The sequence below is a fragment of the Dendrobates tinctorius genome, unplaced genomic scaffold (genome assembly GCF_039654945.1).
Source record: "Dendrobates tinctorius isolate UK_male_01 unplaced genomic scaffold, ASM3965494v1 ptg000086l, whole genome shotgun sequence".
NCBI classification, from domain to species: Eukaryota; Metazoa; Chordata; class Amphibia; order Anura; family Dendrobatidae; genus Dendrobates; species Dendrobates tinctorius.
In genome coordinates this window covers 70,542,435-70,560,819 of record NW_027361754.1, presented here as the reverse complement: position 1 = coordinate 70,560,819, position 18,385 = coordinate 70,542,435, and the positions used below count along the sequence as shown (strand labels likewise).

Here is an 18,385-nt window from a genome sequence, read left to right as displayed (position 1 = left end):
TGGTAGAAGGTGATGTTCGGCGGAGGTAGGAGTAGGGTAATGCTGCAAGCCCCAAGCTGGTAGGAGGTGATGTTCAGCGGAGGTAGGAGTGGGGCAATGCTGCAAGCCCGAGGCACATAGGAGGTGGTGTTCGGCAGAGGTAGGACTGGGGCAATACTGAGAGTTCCAGTCTGATAAAGTGGTGTTCTTAGGGAGGTAGGAGTGGGGCAATGCTGCGAGCCCCAGGCTGGAAGGAGATGGTGCTTGGCGGAAGTAGGAGTGGGGCAATGCTGCGAGCCCCAGGCTGATAGGAGGTGGTGTTAGGCAAAGGTAAGAGTGGGGCGATGCTGTGAGCCCCATGCAGATAGAAGGTGGTGTTTGGCGGAGGTAGAAGTCAGGTGATGCTGCGAGCCCCAGGCTAGTAGAAGGTGGTATTTGAGGGAGTTAGGAGTGGGGCAATGCGAGCCCCAGGCTGGTATGAAGTGGTGATTCGGCTGAAGTATGAGTGGGGCAATGATGCGAGCCTCAGGCTGCTAGGAGGTGGTATTCTGCGGCGGAAGGAGTGGGGCAATGCTGTGAGCTCCAGGCTGGTAGAAGGTGGTGTTCAGCCGAGGTAGGAGTGCGGCAATGCCGTAAACCCCAAGCTAGTAGAAGATGATGCTCAAGGGCGGTAGGAGTGTGGTGATGCTGTGAGCCCAAGGCTGGTAGAAGGGGGTGTTAGACTGAGGTAGGAGTGGAGCAATGCTGTGAACCCCAAGCTAGTAGGAGATGATGTTCAGCGGCGGTAGGAGTGTGGTGATGCTGTGAGACCAAGACTGATAGAAGGTGGTGTTTGGCAGTGCAGAAGCTACGCCACATTTTGTAAAAGCCCGGAGCCGCCTAATTTTCAATGCTTTTTAATGCCATGGACTCCGGGGAAAATGGCGGCGGAGTCTGTGCATGCGCAGTTAAGATTTCAGTGTACGCATGCACCGCCTCCAGTGGCCAATTTACAGAGTCCGCTGCTATGAAAATCATGGAAAGTGTGGGAGACTCCGGGCTTTCACAAAATGTTAGCAAAGCCCCCGCACTGCCAGACACTCTCTTCTACTATCCAGGAACCCGAAGCATCGCCCCAGTCCTGCCGCCACCACCACCAGAAGCTTCCTGCAGCAGCAACCCTGGGACCCCGCTCCACCGCAGCCGGTAAGCTACATTGGGATTATAAGGCACCCAACTTTTCACCCAAAAATTTTTTGGGGAAAAAAGTGTCTTGTATTCCGAAAAAGACGGTAACTTGTATGGTTAGTGACTAGAAGAATCTTCATTTTGATCCAGCAATTAAGTCTCCACAAGTGGTTCTAGTGCTTGCAGCCAATCATTGACCTCATTATTCACACTGCAGATGTTAGTGACGATATCACCTCGCTTGGATGGCAGCTTATTTCATTTATTTTTTGTCGTATTTAAGGCAGTTAAGGGTACTTATATGCCTCAACGCCGCTTTTTAACGTCGCTGAGAAATAAGTGTATAGCGCCCCCCAGGGTCGGAACTTCTCCGGGGTCTCGGCTACCGGGGGTAGCTGAAACCCTAGAGAACATGACTTGGGTTGGTTTTTACTAACCCCAGTGTTGTTGTCGACGTTATTAACGGAATAACCGCGACTGCAAATAAAAAAAAAAGTCTGGTCTCCCATTTAATTTCTCTCTCCTCTGATATGATCACACAACAGAGGAGAGAGAAATGGGGTCCCCCGATTACCCCTTGGTACCTCTATATTCCCTGCAACCCCCCCCCATGAAGGTCGCTGGCGTCTTCTTCCCGGACGAAAATGGCGGGCGCATGCACAGTGCGCCCACTGAGATCTGCTGGCCGGCACCCGGCAGCAATGAAAATTTTTCCTATTGGTTCATTTTGATCACTGTGATAGACCCTACCACAGTGCTCAAAATAAAAAAAAATAGTAAATGAAACCCCCCTTTATCACTCCCTTAGTTAGGTAAAAATAATAAGATAAAAAAAGTATTTATTTCCATTTTTCCGATAGGGTTGGGCTAAAGTTAGGGTTCGGCTAAAGTTAGGGTTGGGCTAAATTTAGGGTTAGAGTTGGGCTAAAGTTAGGGTTGGGGGGTTCCACTGTTTAGGTACGTCAGGGGGTCTCAAAACTCGAAATGGCGCCACCATTGATTCCAGCCAATTTTGTTTTCAAAAAGTCAAAAGGTGCTCTCTTCCTTCTGAGCCCTGCCATGCGTCCAAACAGTGGCTTTCTCCAAATATGGGGTATCAGCGTACTCAGGAGAAAATGCACAACAAATTTTGTGGTCCATTTTCTCCTGATACCGTTGTGAATATAAAAAAAATGGTTCCAAAGTAATTTTGTTTGTAAAAAAAAAAGTAAAACGTTCTTTTCTCCTACGCCTCATTGGGGGACACAGAGACAGTGGGTGTTATGCTGCTGGCCACTAGGAGGACACTGAGTAAACCAGAAAAAAAGTTAGCTCCTCCCCTGCAGTATACACCCTTTCACTGGCTGAGATTTCTCCAGTTCTTGCTTAGTGTCTATAGGAGGCACTTGGGTCTGGTTTCAGACTCCACCGTTTTTATTTTATTTTTGAATTTTCTGTAAATTATACCTCCCTGTACACTTTCCTGCGACGAATGGGGCTGATTCCTCTGACGATGGTTCCCTTGCGGTCGGTACTCCACGGATACGAGGGCAAGCGCAACAGGACGAAGCACAGGAGTGCATGGAGAAGGACTTGAGCAGTGCTTTACGGATGCCCTGAATCAGCCCCAGAGCTCTCAATCCCCCTGCCACAGGGTGGATCGATTGAGCAATACCCCTTTAAGACCTCCTCCTGCTCTGCTACATCGCCCGGAGGATGAGACACCTGCAGCTCGAAGACCCCGGACAGCGCGACCTGCCTGAACACAGGAGTGGAGATATGGGGTCGGGTCCTTGCCCACGGGAGAAGCGCTGACTTAGCATCAGCGGCTGTACACTGGTGCCCGGCCGCGCCCCGCCCGGCGCATGCCGCGAGGAGGCCAGAAATTTAGTCCCCGGCTTTTGAATAGCGCCGCCCGCGCTAACGTCGCCGCCCCCTCCTCTTGGCGCCTCTCATTCCTTACGAGACACGCAATTCTAATCTCGTGGGCCATGTCTTTTACCTCAGCCTTCTCTGGACAACCGGATACCGGGTGACACCACAGGGCCACCGCTTTCCTCAGGACCGTGGGTAAGCTGCATCTGCCCTCAGGTTAAAGCTTAACCCCTTCCCGGCACATTCCCTGCAGCTGCAGACAGACTCTGCCGTTAACCCTTTCAGGAGCGCTATGTCTCAATCTAAAGAGGCTAAACGGGCTGCTAAGAAGCACAATGCGTTTTTTACCGTGTGTACCACTTGCAAGTCTGCCTTACCCAGTGCACAGACTAATCCGTTATGCACGGACTGCGACCAGCCTGTGCCCCGGCCTGCGCTCCAATGCCCCTCGCCGCCGCTGCTGACGGGCCTCCTGCGTTTAGTCCCCCTGAGTGGGCTGCGTCCCTGTCACGGTCGGTGGAGTCTCTGACCCAGGCTATATTCTCCCTCCGGGAGGACTCCTTAAGTCAGAAAGTGTCCTTAACTCCCGAGGAGGGCTCTGGCATCGGCTGGGAACTGTCCACCAGCAGTGGCCATACTCGTTCAAGGGATGGTCATGTCTCTAGAAAGCGGACTCATGACGTGTCCCCTAGTCCCGTTCGCGCCTCAGCATCGTCGACTCCTGTCTCTCACTCTCCCTCTCCTGAGGTTCACAGCGAGCACGACTCTGAATTGGAATCTGACATGTCAGCCCCTCAGAATCCACCAACTGATCAAGAGTCGCTTGATTCTCTTATAGAATCAGTCAACAGGATTCTGAAGTTGGATGAGGAAAATATTCCCGCTCCAGCACACCCTATCTCATTTAAGAAAACCAAGCGTGTGCGCAGGTTATTTACCAGCCATCAAATTGACTACCTAGCCCGTTCAGTTTTTTTGAAGCTTCAGGAGCAGCGCTTTTTCCATCTTTCGCGGCAATTTGGGTCACTAAGGCAATGGCCGCTTGGGCAGAAGTCTTGATTACTTCCTTCCAGGGCACCAATCTTCCTCCGGAGGCAACCACTGTCGCCAGGCAGATAATTCACGCAGCAGACTTTGTAGTAGACGCTTCTTTTGATGCCGCCAATTGCGCGGCTCAAACTTCCGTTAATGCGATCTCCATTAGAAGAGCCCTATGGCTCCGCAGCTGGCAGGCGGATGCCTCATCTAAAAGATCATTGACTTCTCTTTTTGGAGAGAAACTGGACCAGCTCATTTCTGATACTAGCGGGGGAAAAAAGGTAAATTCCTTCCTCAACAAAAGGCTGTTCGGCCGTTTCGCAACCAACAGCCGATGCGTTTTCGATCTTTTTTCAACAATTCCGGTTTCATCTCCTGTACCTTCTCTTCCGGATCAGGTCGGTCCCCGCGCGGAGACATAGGCTCCCAGGTCTCATACAGAACTAACCGCTGTTGGAAACCCTGGGCTTGGGCTTCTGGATCTAGGGGAGCCAGATCTCATAGATCTACCCAATGACTTGTTGCGGTATCTGGCGGGCACCTGGCTCGCGGTCGTCCACGACAAGTGGGTCAGGGAGCTTGTATCCTCCGGAAACAAGATAGAATTTTCTTCTCCCCCCTCAAACTCGGTTTTTCCTTTCCTCTCCCCCCAAGAAAAAGACGAGCCTTCCTTCGGGCTGTTCAGGCTCTGCTAAGGGATGGAGTCATCATTCCGGTCCCTCATCACGAAAGGTTCAGGGGATTTTATTCAAACATTTTTGTGGTTCCAAAAAAGGATGGGACGATGCAACCCATTCTGGATCTCAAATTGTTAAATCAGTTTGTCAAGGTACGACGATTCCGAATGGAATCTCTCCGATCAGTTGTCGCTTCCATGGAAAAAGGAGAGTTCCTAGCATCCATCGATATCAAGGCGCTTACCTTCACATTCCGATCTGCCCGTCCCACAAGCAGTTCCTGCGTTTTGCAATTCATGAGGAACACTTCCAGTTTGTTGCCTTGCCCTTCGGACTCGCCACCGGCCCCAGGGTCTTTACCAAGGTCATGGCAGCTGTCATGGCCATTCTCCACTCTCGGGGAGTGGTGGTGTTACCGTATCTGGACGACCTGCTCAACAAGGGTCCTTCCCTTCCAGCCTGCGAGGAATCCGTGGATATAACAGTAAATACACTTTCTCGCCTGGGGTGGAAGATAAACTTCGAAAAGTCTTTCCCAAAACCGGCTCAGCAGATTTCCTTTTTAGGAATGATCTTGGACACTTCCTGCGGGTTGGTCATTCTCCCTCCAGAAAATACCCAAGCCTTACAACAGCAGCCGGACTCTTTCCCGACCGGTTTCTCACTCCATTCGTTTCAGCATGAGAGTTCTCGCAAAGATGGTGGCAGCGATGGAAGCAGTTCCATTTGCACAGTTCCACCTCCGTCCCTTACAACATGCTTTGCTGTTAGGTTGGGACAAGAACCCGTTCTCCCTGGACCGCCGGATCCTTCTGTCCCTGATGGTCAGGCAAGCCCTCTGGTGGTGGACACTGAGGTCCTCCCTGAATCAAGGGAGGTCTTTTCTCCCAGTAAGACGGTTGGTAGTAACCACCGACGCAAGTCTTCTCGGCTGGGGTGCAGTCTTCCGTCACCACACGGCACAGGGTCGTTGGTCAACCCGAGAGTCACCTCTCGTCATCAACATTTTGGAGATACGAGTGATCAGATTAGCTCTACGGAGTTTCCACCATCTCCTCGAAGGTCACCCCATCAGGATCCAATCCGACAGTGCCACGGCTGTAGCGTATATCAACCGCCAGGGAGGTACCCGGAGCAGGATGGCCATGCACAAAGTGAGTCACATCCTCCATTGGGCCGAGACCAGCAATCCACAACCCGGGCGTAGAAAATTGGGTGGCAGATTTTCTCAGTCGCCAAGGCATTGCCTCGGGAGAGTGGTCTCTTCATCCCGAAGTCTTTCAGCAGATTTGTCATCGTTGGGGGAACTCCGGATGTGGATCTCATGGCCTCAAGACTAAACAACAAGGTTCCTTGGTTCATTGCCCGATCGCGCAATCCATGCGCCATCGGAGAGGACGCCCTAGTTCTGCCATGGCACCGGTTCCGGCTCCCGTACATCTTTCCCCCTCCTCCCTTGCTTCCGAGGGTCATCAAGAAGATCAGAGCGGAGGGAGTACCAGTGATCCTAGTCGCGCCAGATTGGCCGCCACCCTGTTTAGCCTATTGGCTCACTGTAACATTCTTAGGCTTTGACATAGTTATGGTTATTGTTGACTGTTTATGCTTCTACTGCTTTTTTTTCACCGAACTGGAGAAATCTCAGCCAGCTAGAGGGTGTATACTGCAGGGGAGGAGCAAATTTTTTTTCTGGTTTACTTAGTGTCCTCCTAGTGGCCAGCAGCAAAACACCCACTGTCTCTGTGTCCCCTAATGATTGGTTCGGAGAAAAGGATTTTACGGTGAGTACACGAAAATCCCTATTTTTGTACCTTCCATATTGCTTTAGTTCTTGTGAAGCACCTGAAGGGTTAATAAACTTCTTGAATGTGGTTTTTTGCAACTTAAAGTGGTGCAGTTTTTAGAATGGTGTCACTTTTGGGTATTTTTTTGTTATATTGCCCCCTAAACTCACTTCAAATGTGAGGTGGTCCCTAAAAAAAATGGTTTTGTAAATTTTGTTGGAAAAATGAGAAATCGCTGGTCAACTTTTAACCCTTATGACGTCCTAAGAAAAAAAAAATTGTTTCCAAAATTGTGCTGATGTAAAGTAGACATGTGGGAAATGTTATTTATTACCTATTTTGTGTGACACCACTCTCTGATTTAAGGGTAAAAAAATTAAAAGTTTGAAAATTGGGAAATTTTTTAAATTTTTGCCAAATTTCAGTTTTTGTCATAAATAAATGCAAGTTACATCAAAGAAATTTTACTATTAACATGAAGTACAATATGTCACGAAAAAACAACCTCAGAATCAGTGGGATACGTTGAAGCGGTCTGGTCATTAAGTACCAAATTGGCTCATCACTAAGGGGTTTAAGGATATGGCAAAATTCCTAAAACGTTATGCTTTCAAAATTCACTCCGATTTTCACGAGCCGTTCTTTTACTACATTGGAGCACTCGCTAAAGTTGCGTTGTTCTGTACCGTAATCTGGAATGAGCGTGTTTTTAATCTCTGTGCTGCCACATCAAAGGATGAATGACACCAGCTGCAATCACCGGGCTATGGCCTAATGAAAGGAGCGGCTATATTCTCCAGATAGGGGCGCTCTCTACTTTTACTGCCTGATGGAAGTCTCTCTCCTTCGACTGTACATGTTATCGCCATGTTGAATGAGCTTGTATGCCTTAGATCAGCGCAGATTTCATAAATATTATGTCTATAAGATTTTTTTTTTTTTTTTAATTTACTTTATTTGTTCTAAAGGACTTAATTTTGCATAAGTCGTCATACAAGGATCCCGTGTTACTAAAGGTATAGCATTGACGTCCAGGGTGTGAGAGTGCCTTTCTAATACTTATGGGAGTCTACAGGATTATTTACTGAAGAAATTGTACACATTTCTGCAAGGGACCTTGTCCATGGTGCCACCACTCTTGTACTAGTTGCCTGTACAATGGTTCCTAAACTAGTACCACCTAGAATAAAAAGCCATGTTTTATATTGGAGGGTCATCTATAAATGAGCGTGCATAGCATAGGCCAAGAATAATCTTTTTGTGCTTTAAAGGGCCCCATGATTATTTTCAGGAGCTAAACCCTCTTCCCTGACTCCCAGCTTTCTTCCTAGCTTCGAGGTGGAGGTGTGCTCCTGTTTCATTACCAGTTCAGACCAATGCCATCGTTGTGTCACCGGCCCGAGTTGTGCTCTCTCCGATGTGGCTGTATGAGGCAGCTTTTGGCTGTGCAGCATCAGAAGTGCAGTGGGACTGAAGCTGGCTGAGTCAGGAGCTAACAACGCGCTTCAGCTTCAGAGCAGTGCAGCACTTACAAGCTCTGTAGTAAAGAGCTTGTAGGCACAGCTCATGTTCATTCACCGCTGCTAGACCGCTGGATGTCTTCCTAGGTAGAGAGCAGAAAACAATAAAAAATACAATTCTAATTATTGGGATGAACTATGCAAAATTGTTGTGAGACGTTAATGGAAAGTTGCTGGCACTTCGTAATTATACCCATCAATAAAGGATGGGAAGAATGCTTTAATTCTTATAAACTAAATTTCCTATACAAACGAGACAATGAACTTGGGTGAGCTTGTGCCTATACATAGCTGCTAATCTAAACAAGGAGAGCTGCAGTGTAAAGCATGGACGGTACACACGAGAGGAAAATCTCAGACTAGAGATGCCCATATGATTGATTGGGGTAATTTGCAGTCCCTGATCTTAGCTGAAAAGTAGCCAAAAGTGGAATCTTTGACTAGCAGATAAGCACTATCACAAAAACCGTGGTCGGTACCAGATGATGTCTGGCACATTATGCACTAATAGACATGGGAAGACCAGCAGATCACACGGAGATATAATCCAAGAATTCCCATAAGTCTGGACTGCAGTTATTGCTGTTTCTTTTTTGTGTGCAAAAACTTTTTTTCTGGTTTGATCATTTAGAGGGCTGACAATGAGCTGTGATCTCTTACCATAAGTCGGCTTCAGATGACCCTCATATTAAATATGACTGCATCTCCAAAATAGCTGCTGCAGGGGCATTAGGGAGTGCTGCAGTAAGTCTGAACCCCTTCTCTGCTTTTCTTTGCCCTCGGAATGTCGTCGTTGGTGCTAGATGGAAAGACGGGGACACATGTTTCAGCTCTTCTCATAGCGCTCCCCATGTCGCTGCAGCTACTGTTTTAGAGATGAAGAATGGTCGTCAATCTCCGACACGGAGGCAACGGTAGAAGAAAAAGAATTATTAGGTATAGTGACTGTATTAGAAATGGGTATAGGGTAATTTAATGATCTAAAAAACTATAGTCTCATTTAATATCACACTCTCATGTTTTCCTGCCCATTGCGTCTCTCGCTTCCAGACATGTGTTGTTTCCTGATACTCGGTTGTGTACTATGCATGAGTGTTTTCTCGTTTTCCTGCCCATTGGGTCTCTCGCTCCCGGACATGTGTTGTTTCCTGATACTCTGTTGTGTTCCATGCATGAGTGTTTGCTGATCTTGCTGCATGTTTTTGATGTTGTTATCAATGATTGTTGTGTTATTATATGTTTAGTCACTTACTGTGGTCAGCAAATAAAATCCAAAATGTTCTCTTTGGTTATTGAAGCAACATTAAGGTCATGTTCACACAGTCTGATTTTTCTCTATGGTTTATTTTTTTTCTGCAATTTTTTAAAATCATGCTAAAAACGCTGTAATTTTACAGTGACTTTAGAAAACCCTGTGGAGAACAAAAAACAATCCAAAGCGTTATTGCATTGTGTGAATATGGTCTAAAACTCCACTTGTGATACGTTCCCCTAGGTGGTGGCTAGATCGGGGTAACCTGTCCCAGGGGTGTTATGAGCTCATTTTCTCCTTCACCTTTGATGTCCGATGAACTCCCTCTGCTGGTGAAAGGAGGTAGTGAAATTGATTTGGATGGGAAAAACCTGTCATCTGAACAGGTGGAGTGTGATTGGACATCCGGAATCTCTGAGTGGATATAAGGCCGCCGACGCCCTGCTGGGTTGCTGGTGATCCTCTCTGCTCTGAGCTCTGGCCTCCAGTTTAGTCCTGTCTACTAAAGCTAAGTTTTTGCTCTGCTATTGTTCCATGAGATTTTGTCTGTTTGCTTAGTGTTTGTGTTCGGCCAGCCCTGGTTGGGACTGGCTGAACTCCATTTTTGTCTCTGATCAGTTGATCTCTTTGCTCTGTTTTCAGAATATACCTGAGTGCTGATATAGTGATTTTGAAGTCTAGTGACTTCAGGGCCTTTTCTATCAGACGTGTTGGACATTATTTTTGGCAGGGTTTTTGCGTGATTGCAGACAGTGGCTTTTCTTTCCTGTCCTATCTAGTTAGTGAGGGCCCCATCGTTTGCTCAGCCTGTCTTTCTGGCTGTGTTTGTGTTTTCATCTGTTTTCACCGTCAATACATGTTGGGGGCTGTCTATTGCTTTGGGGTCTGCTCTGGGGCAGTTTAGATTTCTCCTTTCTTTCTTTCGGTTTATTTAGTTCTCCGGCTGTGAAAGAGGTGTCTAGGACCATCGTAGGAACACCCCACGGCTACCATTAGTTGTTGTGAATAGGATCAGGGGTCTGCAATCCGCTAGCTACCAACCTCTCCGTTTTTCTGGACTTAGCTTGTATTTTTGTTTTTTCTTCCTCCGGTGACTCATTCATAACACAGGGGGTTTCTTGGGAGAATCGCATATCCCGAGTAATCACCACGGACACTAGCCCTACTGGTTGGGGGGCACACATGGAGAGGTCATAGTCCAGGACCTATGGGATCAACAGGTAGAGTTCATCAAACCTGAAGGAGCTAACAGCTGTAGAACTGGCAGGTAAAGGACTCCTTATATACCTGCAGGGTCATCACGTAAGGATCCTCTCTGACAATCGGGTGGTGGTGGCCTACATCAACCACCAAGGTGGAACTCGATCCAGACCGCTAATGGAAATAACATAGCACCTGTTTCAGATAGCAGGGGAGCATTTTTTATCTTTGACAGCGCTGCACATAAAAGGAAAGGACAATATCAGGGCAGACTTTTTGAGTCGCAGCTTGCTAAGGCAGGGAGAATGGACGCTAAAAAGTGCCATCTTCGACAAGATTGTGCAAATGTGGGGTCGGCTGGACGTAGACCTCTTTGACATCAGGAGAATCAGGAAAATGAAACAGTTCTGTTCTCTGGACCCCAGAGAGAGTCCTCTGGGGGTGGATGCCTTCCTGATAAAGTGGGACTTCAACCTGAGTTATGCCTTTCCCCCTTAGCTCTTTTTGCCTCTAGTGGTGAGGAAAATCAAGGAAGACAGGGCAAGGATTGTAGTAATTGCCCCCTTTTGGCCCAGTAGAGCGTCGTTCTCGTGGCTAAGGACCATGTCGGTTCCCGATCCATGGGTGCTACCGAAACGTCCTGATCTCCTTTCCCAGGGTCTAGTCTTCCATCCTCAAGTGACGGGGCTCCACCTGACAGCGTGGAATTTGAAAGGTCATTACTGAGGGATAGAGGAATCTCCCCCAATTTAATAGCCACCTTTCTAAAAAGTAAGAAAGTAATTGCTACCAGGATCTACGCTAGGACCTGGAGGAAATTTCTAGTTACTTCAGAATTTAGAGCTGGGGAGGGGGTGCCAATAGGCCTAATTCTGGAGTTCCTTCAAAAGGGTCTGGAGATGGGGCTTTCCACTAGTATCCTTAAGGTGTAGGTGTCAGCCCTGGGGGCCTTATTTAGCTGCGACATTGCTAGTAACTACTGGATCACCAGGTTTATTAAAGGGGCGGGTCTAAGTCCATACATAGAGAAAGGTTTATGCCATGGGACCTGAACTTGGCGCTCATGGCCATGACTGAGGCTCCGTTTGAACACATTATATCTGCCTCAGCAAAAAGCTTTCCCTCAAGGTAGCCTTCTTAGTAGCGTTGACATCAGCGTGGAGGGTGAGTGATATCCAGGCTCTTTCTAGACTCCTTCCATATATACAGTTCCTGGATGACAGATTCACCTTACTTGCCCAAGGTTGCCTCAAGATTCCACAGGTCGCAGGAGATAGTTCATAGTTCTTCAATCTTTCCTCCCCAATCCCCCTAACCAGAAGGAAAGGAAGCTTCACACTTTAGCCGTTAGGAGATGCCTGCTAGAGTACCTATCGGTCATTAATTCTTGGAAGAAGAACATTGCCTTGTTTGTATCCTTCCAGGGCACCATGAAAGGTCTTAGAGTGTCAAAGAGCCCTTTAGCTAGGTGGATTAGGGAGGCTATTCCTTTAGCATATACATCGAGTGGCAGGCCGGCACCAGAGGGGCTAATGGCGCAGTCCACTCGAGCCATGGCAACCTCATGGGCAGAGAGATCAGAAGTCTCCATCGACCAGATATGTAAGGCAGCTACATGAGCTGTGCTTCTCATAGGCCTAAATGATTGTAATAAAGAAAAAAGGAGTGCTGACTTCATTAACATAATACAATTTATTAGTTACATATAATAATTTACTATGACATGATACACAAACATGAGGTAGACAAGGAATGATTGAAGAAATCACCCAGGGAACCATAACATTAAATAGGGGGAGTGTCATTGTTCATAAATAAAGTCTCATGTCCAAACCATAATACATGAAAATCTCATTGGATAGGAGTAAACAGGTAAAGTACCGACCACTAAGATTCATAGGCACACCAATAGTTTCGCTGCAACTATTAAGACCCAAGTTGGATAACATGAACAGCAGCAAAAAGATAAAGTGCAAGGTACTTGTGCCGTAAAGTTAAGATCAATAAACCTCACCCATGATTATCTGCAAGTGCACAATAAGGTTCCCAGGGGACAGCCCCGGATGCGCGTTTCGATGTTCGTTTTTTCAACACAGATCTAGTCATAATTGCCTGTCAGCCCTTTTAAACCTTGAGCTCCATATGGCCGGTATAGCGACTCATGCCGTGTGTGGCCCCCAATCCGGAAGTTGCCATCGCGTACCTGGCCTCTCCGAAAGATCTACCTATAGTGTCATAGAAGGAGCAGCATGATCAAATATAGTAAAATATGCAATTTTTATTAGATAATCATAAAAAATGTATAATACAAAAATATGAAAGACACAAGATTGGTACACTCACTGTCTACATAAATAGAGAAACCCCCCAAAAAAGACAAACCATTGCATCTTATATAGTAAATACTAGAATAGCAGTGTGAACATAAATATGGATATGAACTATAAATAGATGGTAATAAAAACCTTGTATCAAAATGATAATTTGCATTGGTGGATCATAGTAAGTTCCTAAATGTAATTAATTGTAGATGTTTACAAATAAAGTTATGGCTGCAGAGGAATAGTAGGAATAAATATATATATATATATATATATATATATATATATATTTGTTTCATTGCAGCCATTTGGTAAATTCTAAAAAGGTCATTTTTTTTCTGATTAATGTACGCTCTGAACCCCATCTTGACTGAAAAAAACAGAAATGTAGACATTTTTGCAAATCTATTAAAAAAGAATAACTGAAATATCACATGGTCATAAGGTCTGAATACTTTCTGTACCCACTGTATACCCACTGGCCATGATTGTGAGGAAGTAAGGTTTGTACTCTGCACCTCGACGCACGTTTCACCGCCTCTTCATTTTCGTCAGGAGCACTGGTGCTGTGCTTGGTTTGAGCAGTCATTTTGTGCTGACGGAGTCCCTTTGAATATCTGTCCTTGAATCCCTTAATGTCATTTTAACCTATCCGATCAGATATTCTGTGCTGATGTATCCTTCCAGTAATCACACACAGTTCCTTTTTTCTGATCCAGAGCTATGATGAATAATTTATGAATTCATCATACAATGAAAAAGTAGATTATTTTACTATAAACTTTCTGTACAAACTTCTGACAGTTTTCAAAATCCCATCCTTTACTGGATAAAATCTGGCCATGCTATGATCACACGGGTGCAGGATTCTTTACTGTTCAGTTTTGTCTTGCGTTGTCCATAGACAGGACAGATTCTTAATACATCAAGGCAAGCAGTGCTAATGAAACCTGCAAAATTGAAGGGTTGTTTATCATGATTGATCCTTTCCTGCTTTCTGGGGAGAGGCAGTGCACCCTTGAGTGATTGACAGTTTATACCTGCTGCATTATCGTGCCACTGGCCCAAGCTACGCACTCTCCCATGCAGCTAGTAGACGCAGCTTTGTTTCTGCAGCATCGGAGGAGCACATAAATACTGATGCTGAATGTATCCAGCAATTCCGGATAAACTTCAGAGCAACGAGTACAGGCTACGTAGCAAAAGAGCTTGTAAGTGCTGCGCTCTTTCCCTGACTGGTACTGCTGATATACTGCAAAAGTGGTCGGTAATCTACGCAATGTGCAGTGAACTATTAGAATATTTGAAACACAAGTAATAATGTGTTTTTCTCTTTTAATTAGAACTTAGGTAAATCTTCATCGCCCATTGTTACCCCAGAGCACAAACTCCACAGCAGAACAAGTGACCTCAGAGCAAGTGTCGACCGTGAGCCTGTAGAAGGTTTGGTGATGGCTTCTATGTCAACGTCTAAGATGGAAACAACAATATCTAGTGAAACCGAATGTCTGGATCCTCCCGGTAAGAACTGATTCATCTTCATCAATCCCTTCTCTAATGGAGGAATCACAGAAAATCATCAGCTGCTTGCAGTGAGGTCGGCAGCTTAAAGTCCCTGTAGCAAAGTATATGTCACCCTGGGCTGCAGGGTGTGTAGATCTCACAGGATTGCCCAAACTAGATGTAATTAGAAATATAAGTTTTGAGAAGTGGAGTTCTAGAGAGTTATCTCAAGTTCTTAAATGGGTAATAATGCATTCTCAGGAACAGAGGTATTTGTAATTTTATAGCGTACAGCTCACCACTGTGGTCTCGGAATTACCCAAGTAAGGAGAGCGCGCAACACATGCAGGCTCCATGCCTTAGAACCTGATCTCGCGGCTCTGAAGCTGGTCATAATGATTGATCCAGCCATCTACAGTCCTCCTGCACTCATTCCATGCTGCTGAGACAAAGCTACCTCTGCTAGCAAACTAAGACAGTGCCCAGTTTGGATCAGTGTCGCAACTAGTCTTCTAGAGCGCAGTGCACCCCAACAGCCAGGAAGGTAGAGGAGCAGTGCACTCCTTAAGCACAAACATGAGAAAATCCCTTTAAGGGAGTTGCCTTATCATGAATTTTTATGGTTTAAATGTCCGGGAGAAGCAAGCCCCACTGCTGGAATTTGTTCTATTGTATCTGGAATTCTCAAGATTTAATTCCTCTTCATATCTTTATTCATTTCCATGTAAGTTTTGAAACTTAACAATTCCCAAAGAAATGAATGGACAGATCTGCACATACAGTATGTGTCCATTTCTCCATTCCATGCGAGCTGGCTTTAATGGTGGGTGTACCCTTTTACTCCCTAGGGTGTTTCTGCACCTTCCACAGAGTTAAAGGGATATTCTCTAGTTTTCTCTTGAGCAGCATAAAACTCTCTACAGTCTCTTTAAATCCTAGTTTCTGACTGGGTGGACACTCCTTGAGTGACAGCTCTGGTGATAGCAGAGTTGTAGTATTAGTACAACTATAAAGCTCAGCACAGGTTTTGCTGTACCAAAGTCAGGTTTTAGTGATTTGTTCTGGAGTCTACTCTGTTATCCCTATGTTTACACAGATATAAACTAAGGGGGCGTTTGAACAAGCTCTTTGCTCTGGACAGTGAGAGCTGTGATGCTGGTGATTGTGATTCAATCTAGGGGATGGATAAGAGCAGCTTGTTAGGAGCTGAGAGGGAGGAAGGAGAGCAGCTATCTGCTGTATAGAAAGCAGTAGGCTGGTAAGAGCTTACTAGACTGAGAGTTAACTCTTGCCCTGGACTGTAGCTATTATGCACTCTGAGCAGGCACTAAAGGCCGAGCTTTATGGAAACAATCGGTACGCTCTGTAAGATAAAAGCTCTCACTGCTGAAGAATGACTGCTGATAAGAAAAAGCAAATCAGATGAAGACTTTCTTATTATTTTTATGTTGTCTAAGCAATTTAATAACTTGAGAATGATTGTCTTATCCAATGGGTAGATCATATTTTTTTTTCTCTGGAATACCTTGTCTGAATGTGTCATAATTGTCAGGTATTCTCTTTTCATAGATGAGCACATTTGCTTGTTAGACTGCATTGTGGTTGACCTTCAGGACATGGACATCTTTGCTGCAGAGAGACATCCTAGGAATATTGCTGATGCCCATGAGAAATGGCGATCGGACCTTATATTTCCCTCTTACATTGTCAGACAGACGGGCGGAAGTCTTCTAACAGAACGATGCCGCCTCAAGCTACAGCTGGAGAGGAACTTGGATAAGTAAGCCTGGATTCAGGAAAATATTACAGGATAAAATAATATTTGAGGATTCTGCTTCTGTTCTACAAATTATCGATTTTTAAAAATTATTTTTTTTTCAATAGAGAAATTAGCCACTCTGTTCCTGACATGTCCATTCATGGCAGTCTGTCCTCTGTGCACTGCTCGCTGGACCTCAGTAAATATAAATTGATAAAAGGACTGCTGGAGAATAACTTAGGAGAACCCGTGGAGGATTTTATGCGGCCGTATGACCTGCAGGATCCAAGGATTCATGTAAGAAGAGTTTCTGAGTTGTACATTATGGTCTGTATTAGTGGTTTATACATTGTGTCATTCAGATCAGGCATTTTGGCAACATATTGGTTATCTTTTGCGACAAATATGAGTGGCAAAAGTTTCTGCCTGTCATGTAAGACTCTAGGCGGCATGATCACTTAAAGAGTAACTAAACTGTGTATGTGTATATATATATATATAATAAAATGTATGTGTGTATATACAGCTCTGGCAAAAATTAAGAGACCACTGCAAAATTTTCAGTTTGTCTGATTTTTCTCTTTATAGGTATATTTTTGAGTAAAATGTAAATTGCTCTTTTATTTTATAAACTACTGACAACATGTCTTCGAATTTCCAAGCACTAAATTGTGTATTTATTTTCAGAAAATGAGAAATGGTCAAAATAACAAAAAAATGCAGTGCTTGCAGACCTCAAATAATGCTAAGAAAACAAGTTTCATAATCATTTCGAAAAAATAATACTAATGTTTTAACTCAGGAAGAGTTCAGAAATCAATATTTTGTGGAATAACCATGATTTTTAGTCACAGCTTTCATGCATCTTGGCATGCTTTCCACCAGTCTTTCACACTGGTTTTGGGTGACCTTATGCCACTCCTGGTACAAAAATGTAAGCAGTTCTTTGTTTGATGGCTTGTGACTCTGCATTTTCCTCTTGATTACTTTCCAGAGGTTTTCAATGGGGTTCAGGTCTGGAGATTGGGCTGGCCATGACAGGGTTTTGATGTGGTGGTCCTTCATCCACACATTGATTGACCTAGCTGTGTGGCATGGTGCATTGTCCTGCTGGAAAAAACAATCCTCAGTGTTGGGGAACATTGCCTGAGAAGAAGGAATCAACTGTTTTTTCAGGATAACCTTGTATGTGGCTTGATTCATACCTCATTCGCAAAGATTGTCCTGTCCAATTCCAGCCTTGCTGAAGCATCCTCAGATCATCACCGATCCTCCACCAAATTTCACAGTGGGTGCAAGACACTGTGGCTTGTACGCCTCTCCAGGTCTCCATCTAACCATTAGACGACCAGGTGTTGGGCAAAGCTGAAAATTAGACTCATCAGAGAAGATTACCTTACTCCAGTCCTCTATGGTCCAATCCTTATTGTCTTTGGCAAACTTCAGCCTGGCTCTCCTTTGCTTCTCATTGATGAAAGGCTTTTTTCTAGCTTTACATGACTTGAGCCCTGCCTCTAGAAGCCTGTCACGAACTGTTCTTGCCATGTACTTCACCCCAGCTGCCATTTGCCACTCCTTTTGTAAGTCACTTGATGTCATCCTGCGGTTGCTGAGTGATATTTGAATAAGATGAAGTTGTTTTCGCCCTCTGCCGATCTGTAGTTTTGTTGTACCCAGTGTCTGATGCTTGACCTTGTTGTAATGGACTACCGTCTCAGAAATTTTAAGGATGGAGTCAACATGACGCACACTGTATCCCTCTGCTAGTAAAGCCAGAATTGAGCCCTTCTTTTTCTCACTCAAGACTTTTCTTTTCAACTCCTTTGACATGGATAAAAGTTATTTTTTCATTCCTATTACTTTTGGGATATTACTAGCACTTGTTTTGCCATCCAGCTTGTCCTATTGCAAGAGGATTGTGAACACCACAGCAGGGTTTTTTATACTATTCTTCGTTAAATAAGATTTGGTTCAGGTGATCACCTAATCAGAAGCCATTAAGTACAGTTGTGGCCAAAAGTATTGACACCCCTGCAATTCTGTCAGATAATACTCATAGTCCTCGGCTTGTGAGGGGCAAAAAACTGCGAGAGAGGGCATCGGCCCTCACATTTTTAGTACCAGGGCGAAAGGTAATTAAAAAATCAAACCTAGAGAAGAACAAGGCCCACCTTGCCTGTCTAGGATTTAGTCTTTTAGCTGACTCCAGGTAGGTCAGGTTCTTGTGATCAGTAATTACAGTGATCTTATGTTTGGCGCCTTCGAGGAAGTGGCGCCATTCCTCAAAGGCCCATTTGATTGCCAATAATTCCCGATTACCTACAGTTGTGG

General features: G+C 45.2%; 1 protein-coding gene across 3 annotated transcripts in view; it reads left to right on the top strand.

The window, feature by feature from the left end:
• The window catches only part of VPS13D (vacuolar protein sorting 13 homolog D), a 438,357-nt gene that overhangs the window by 127,666 nt on the left and 292,306 nt on the right, over positions 1-18,385 (top strand). For all 3 annotated transcript variants that reach the window (XM_073585587.1, XM_073585586.1, XM_073585585.1), the window contains 3 exons: positions 14,136-14,313; positions 15,865-16,075; positions 16,180-16,351. In XM_073585587.1, the coding sequence (XP_073441688.1) occupies positions 14,136-14,313; positions 15,865-16,075; positions 16,180-16,351 (561 nt within the window). The remainder of the gene's footprint in view (positions 1-14,135; positions 14,314-15,864; positions 16,076-16,179; positions 16,352-18,385) is intronic.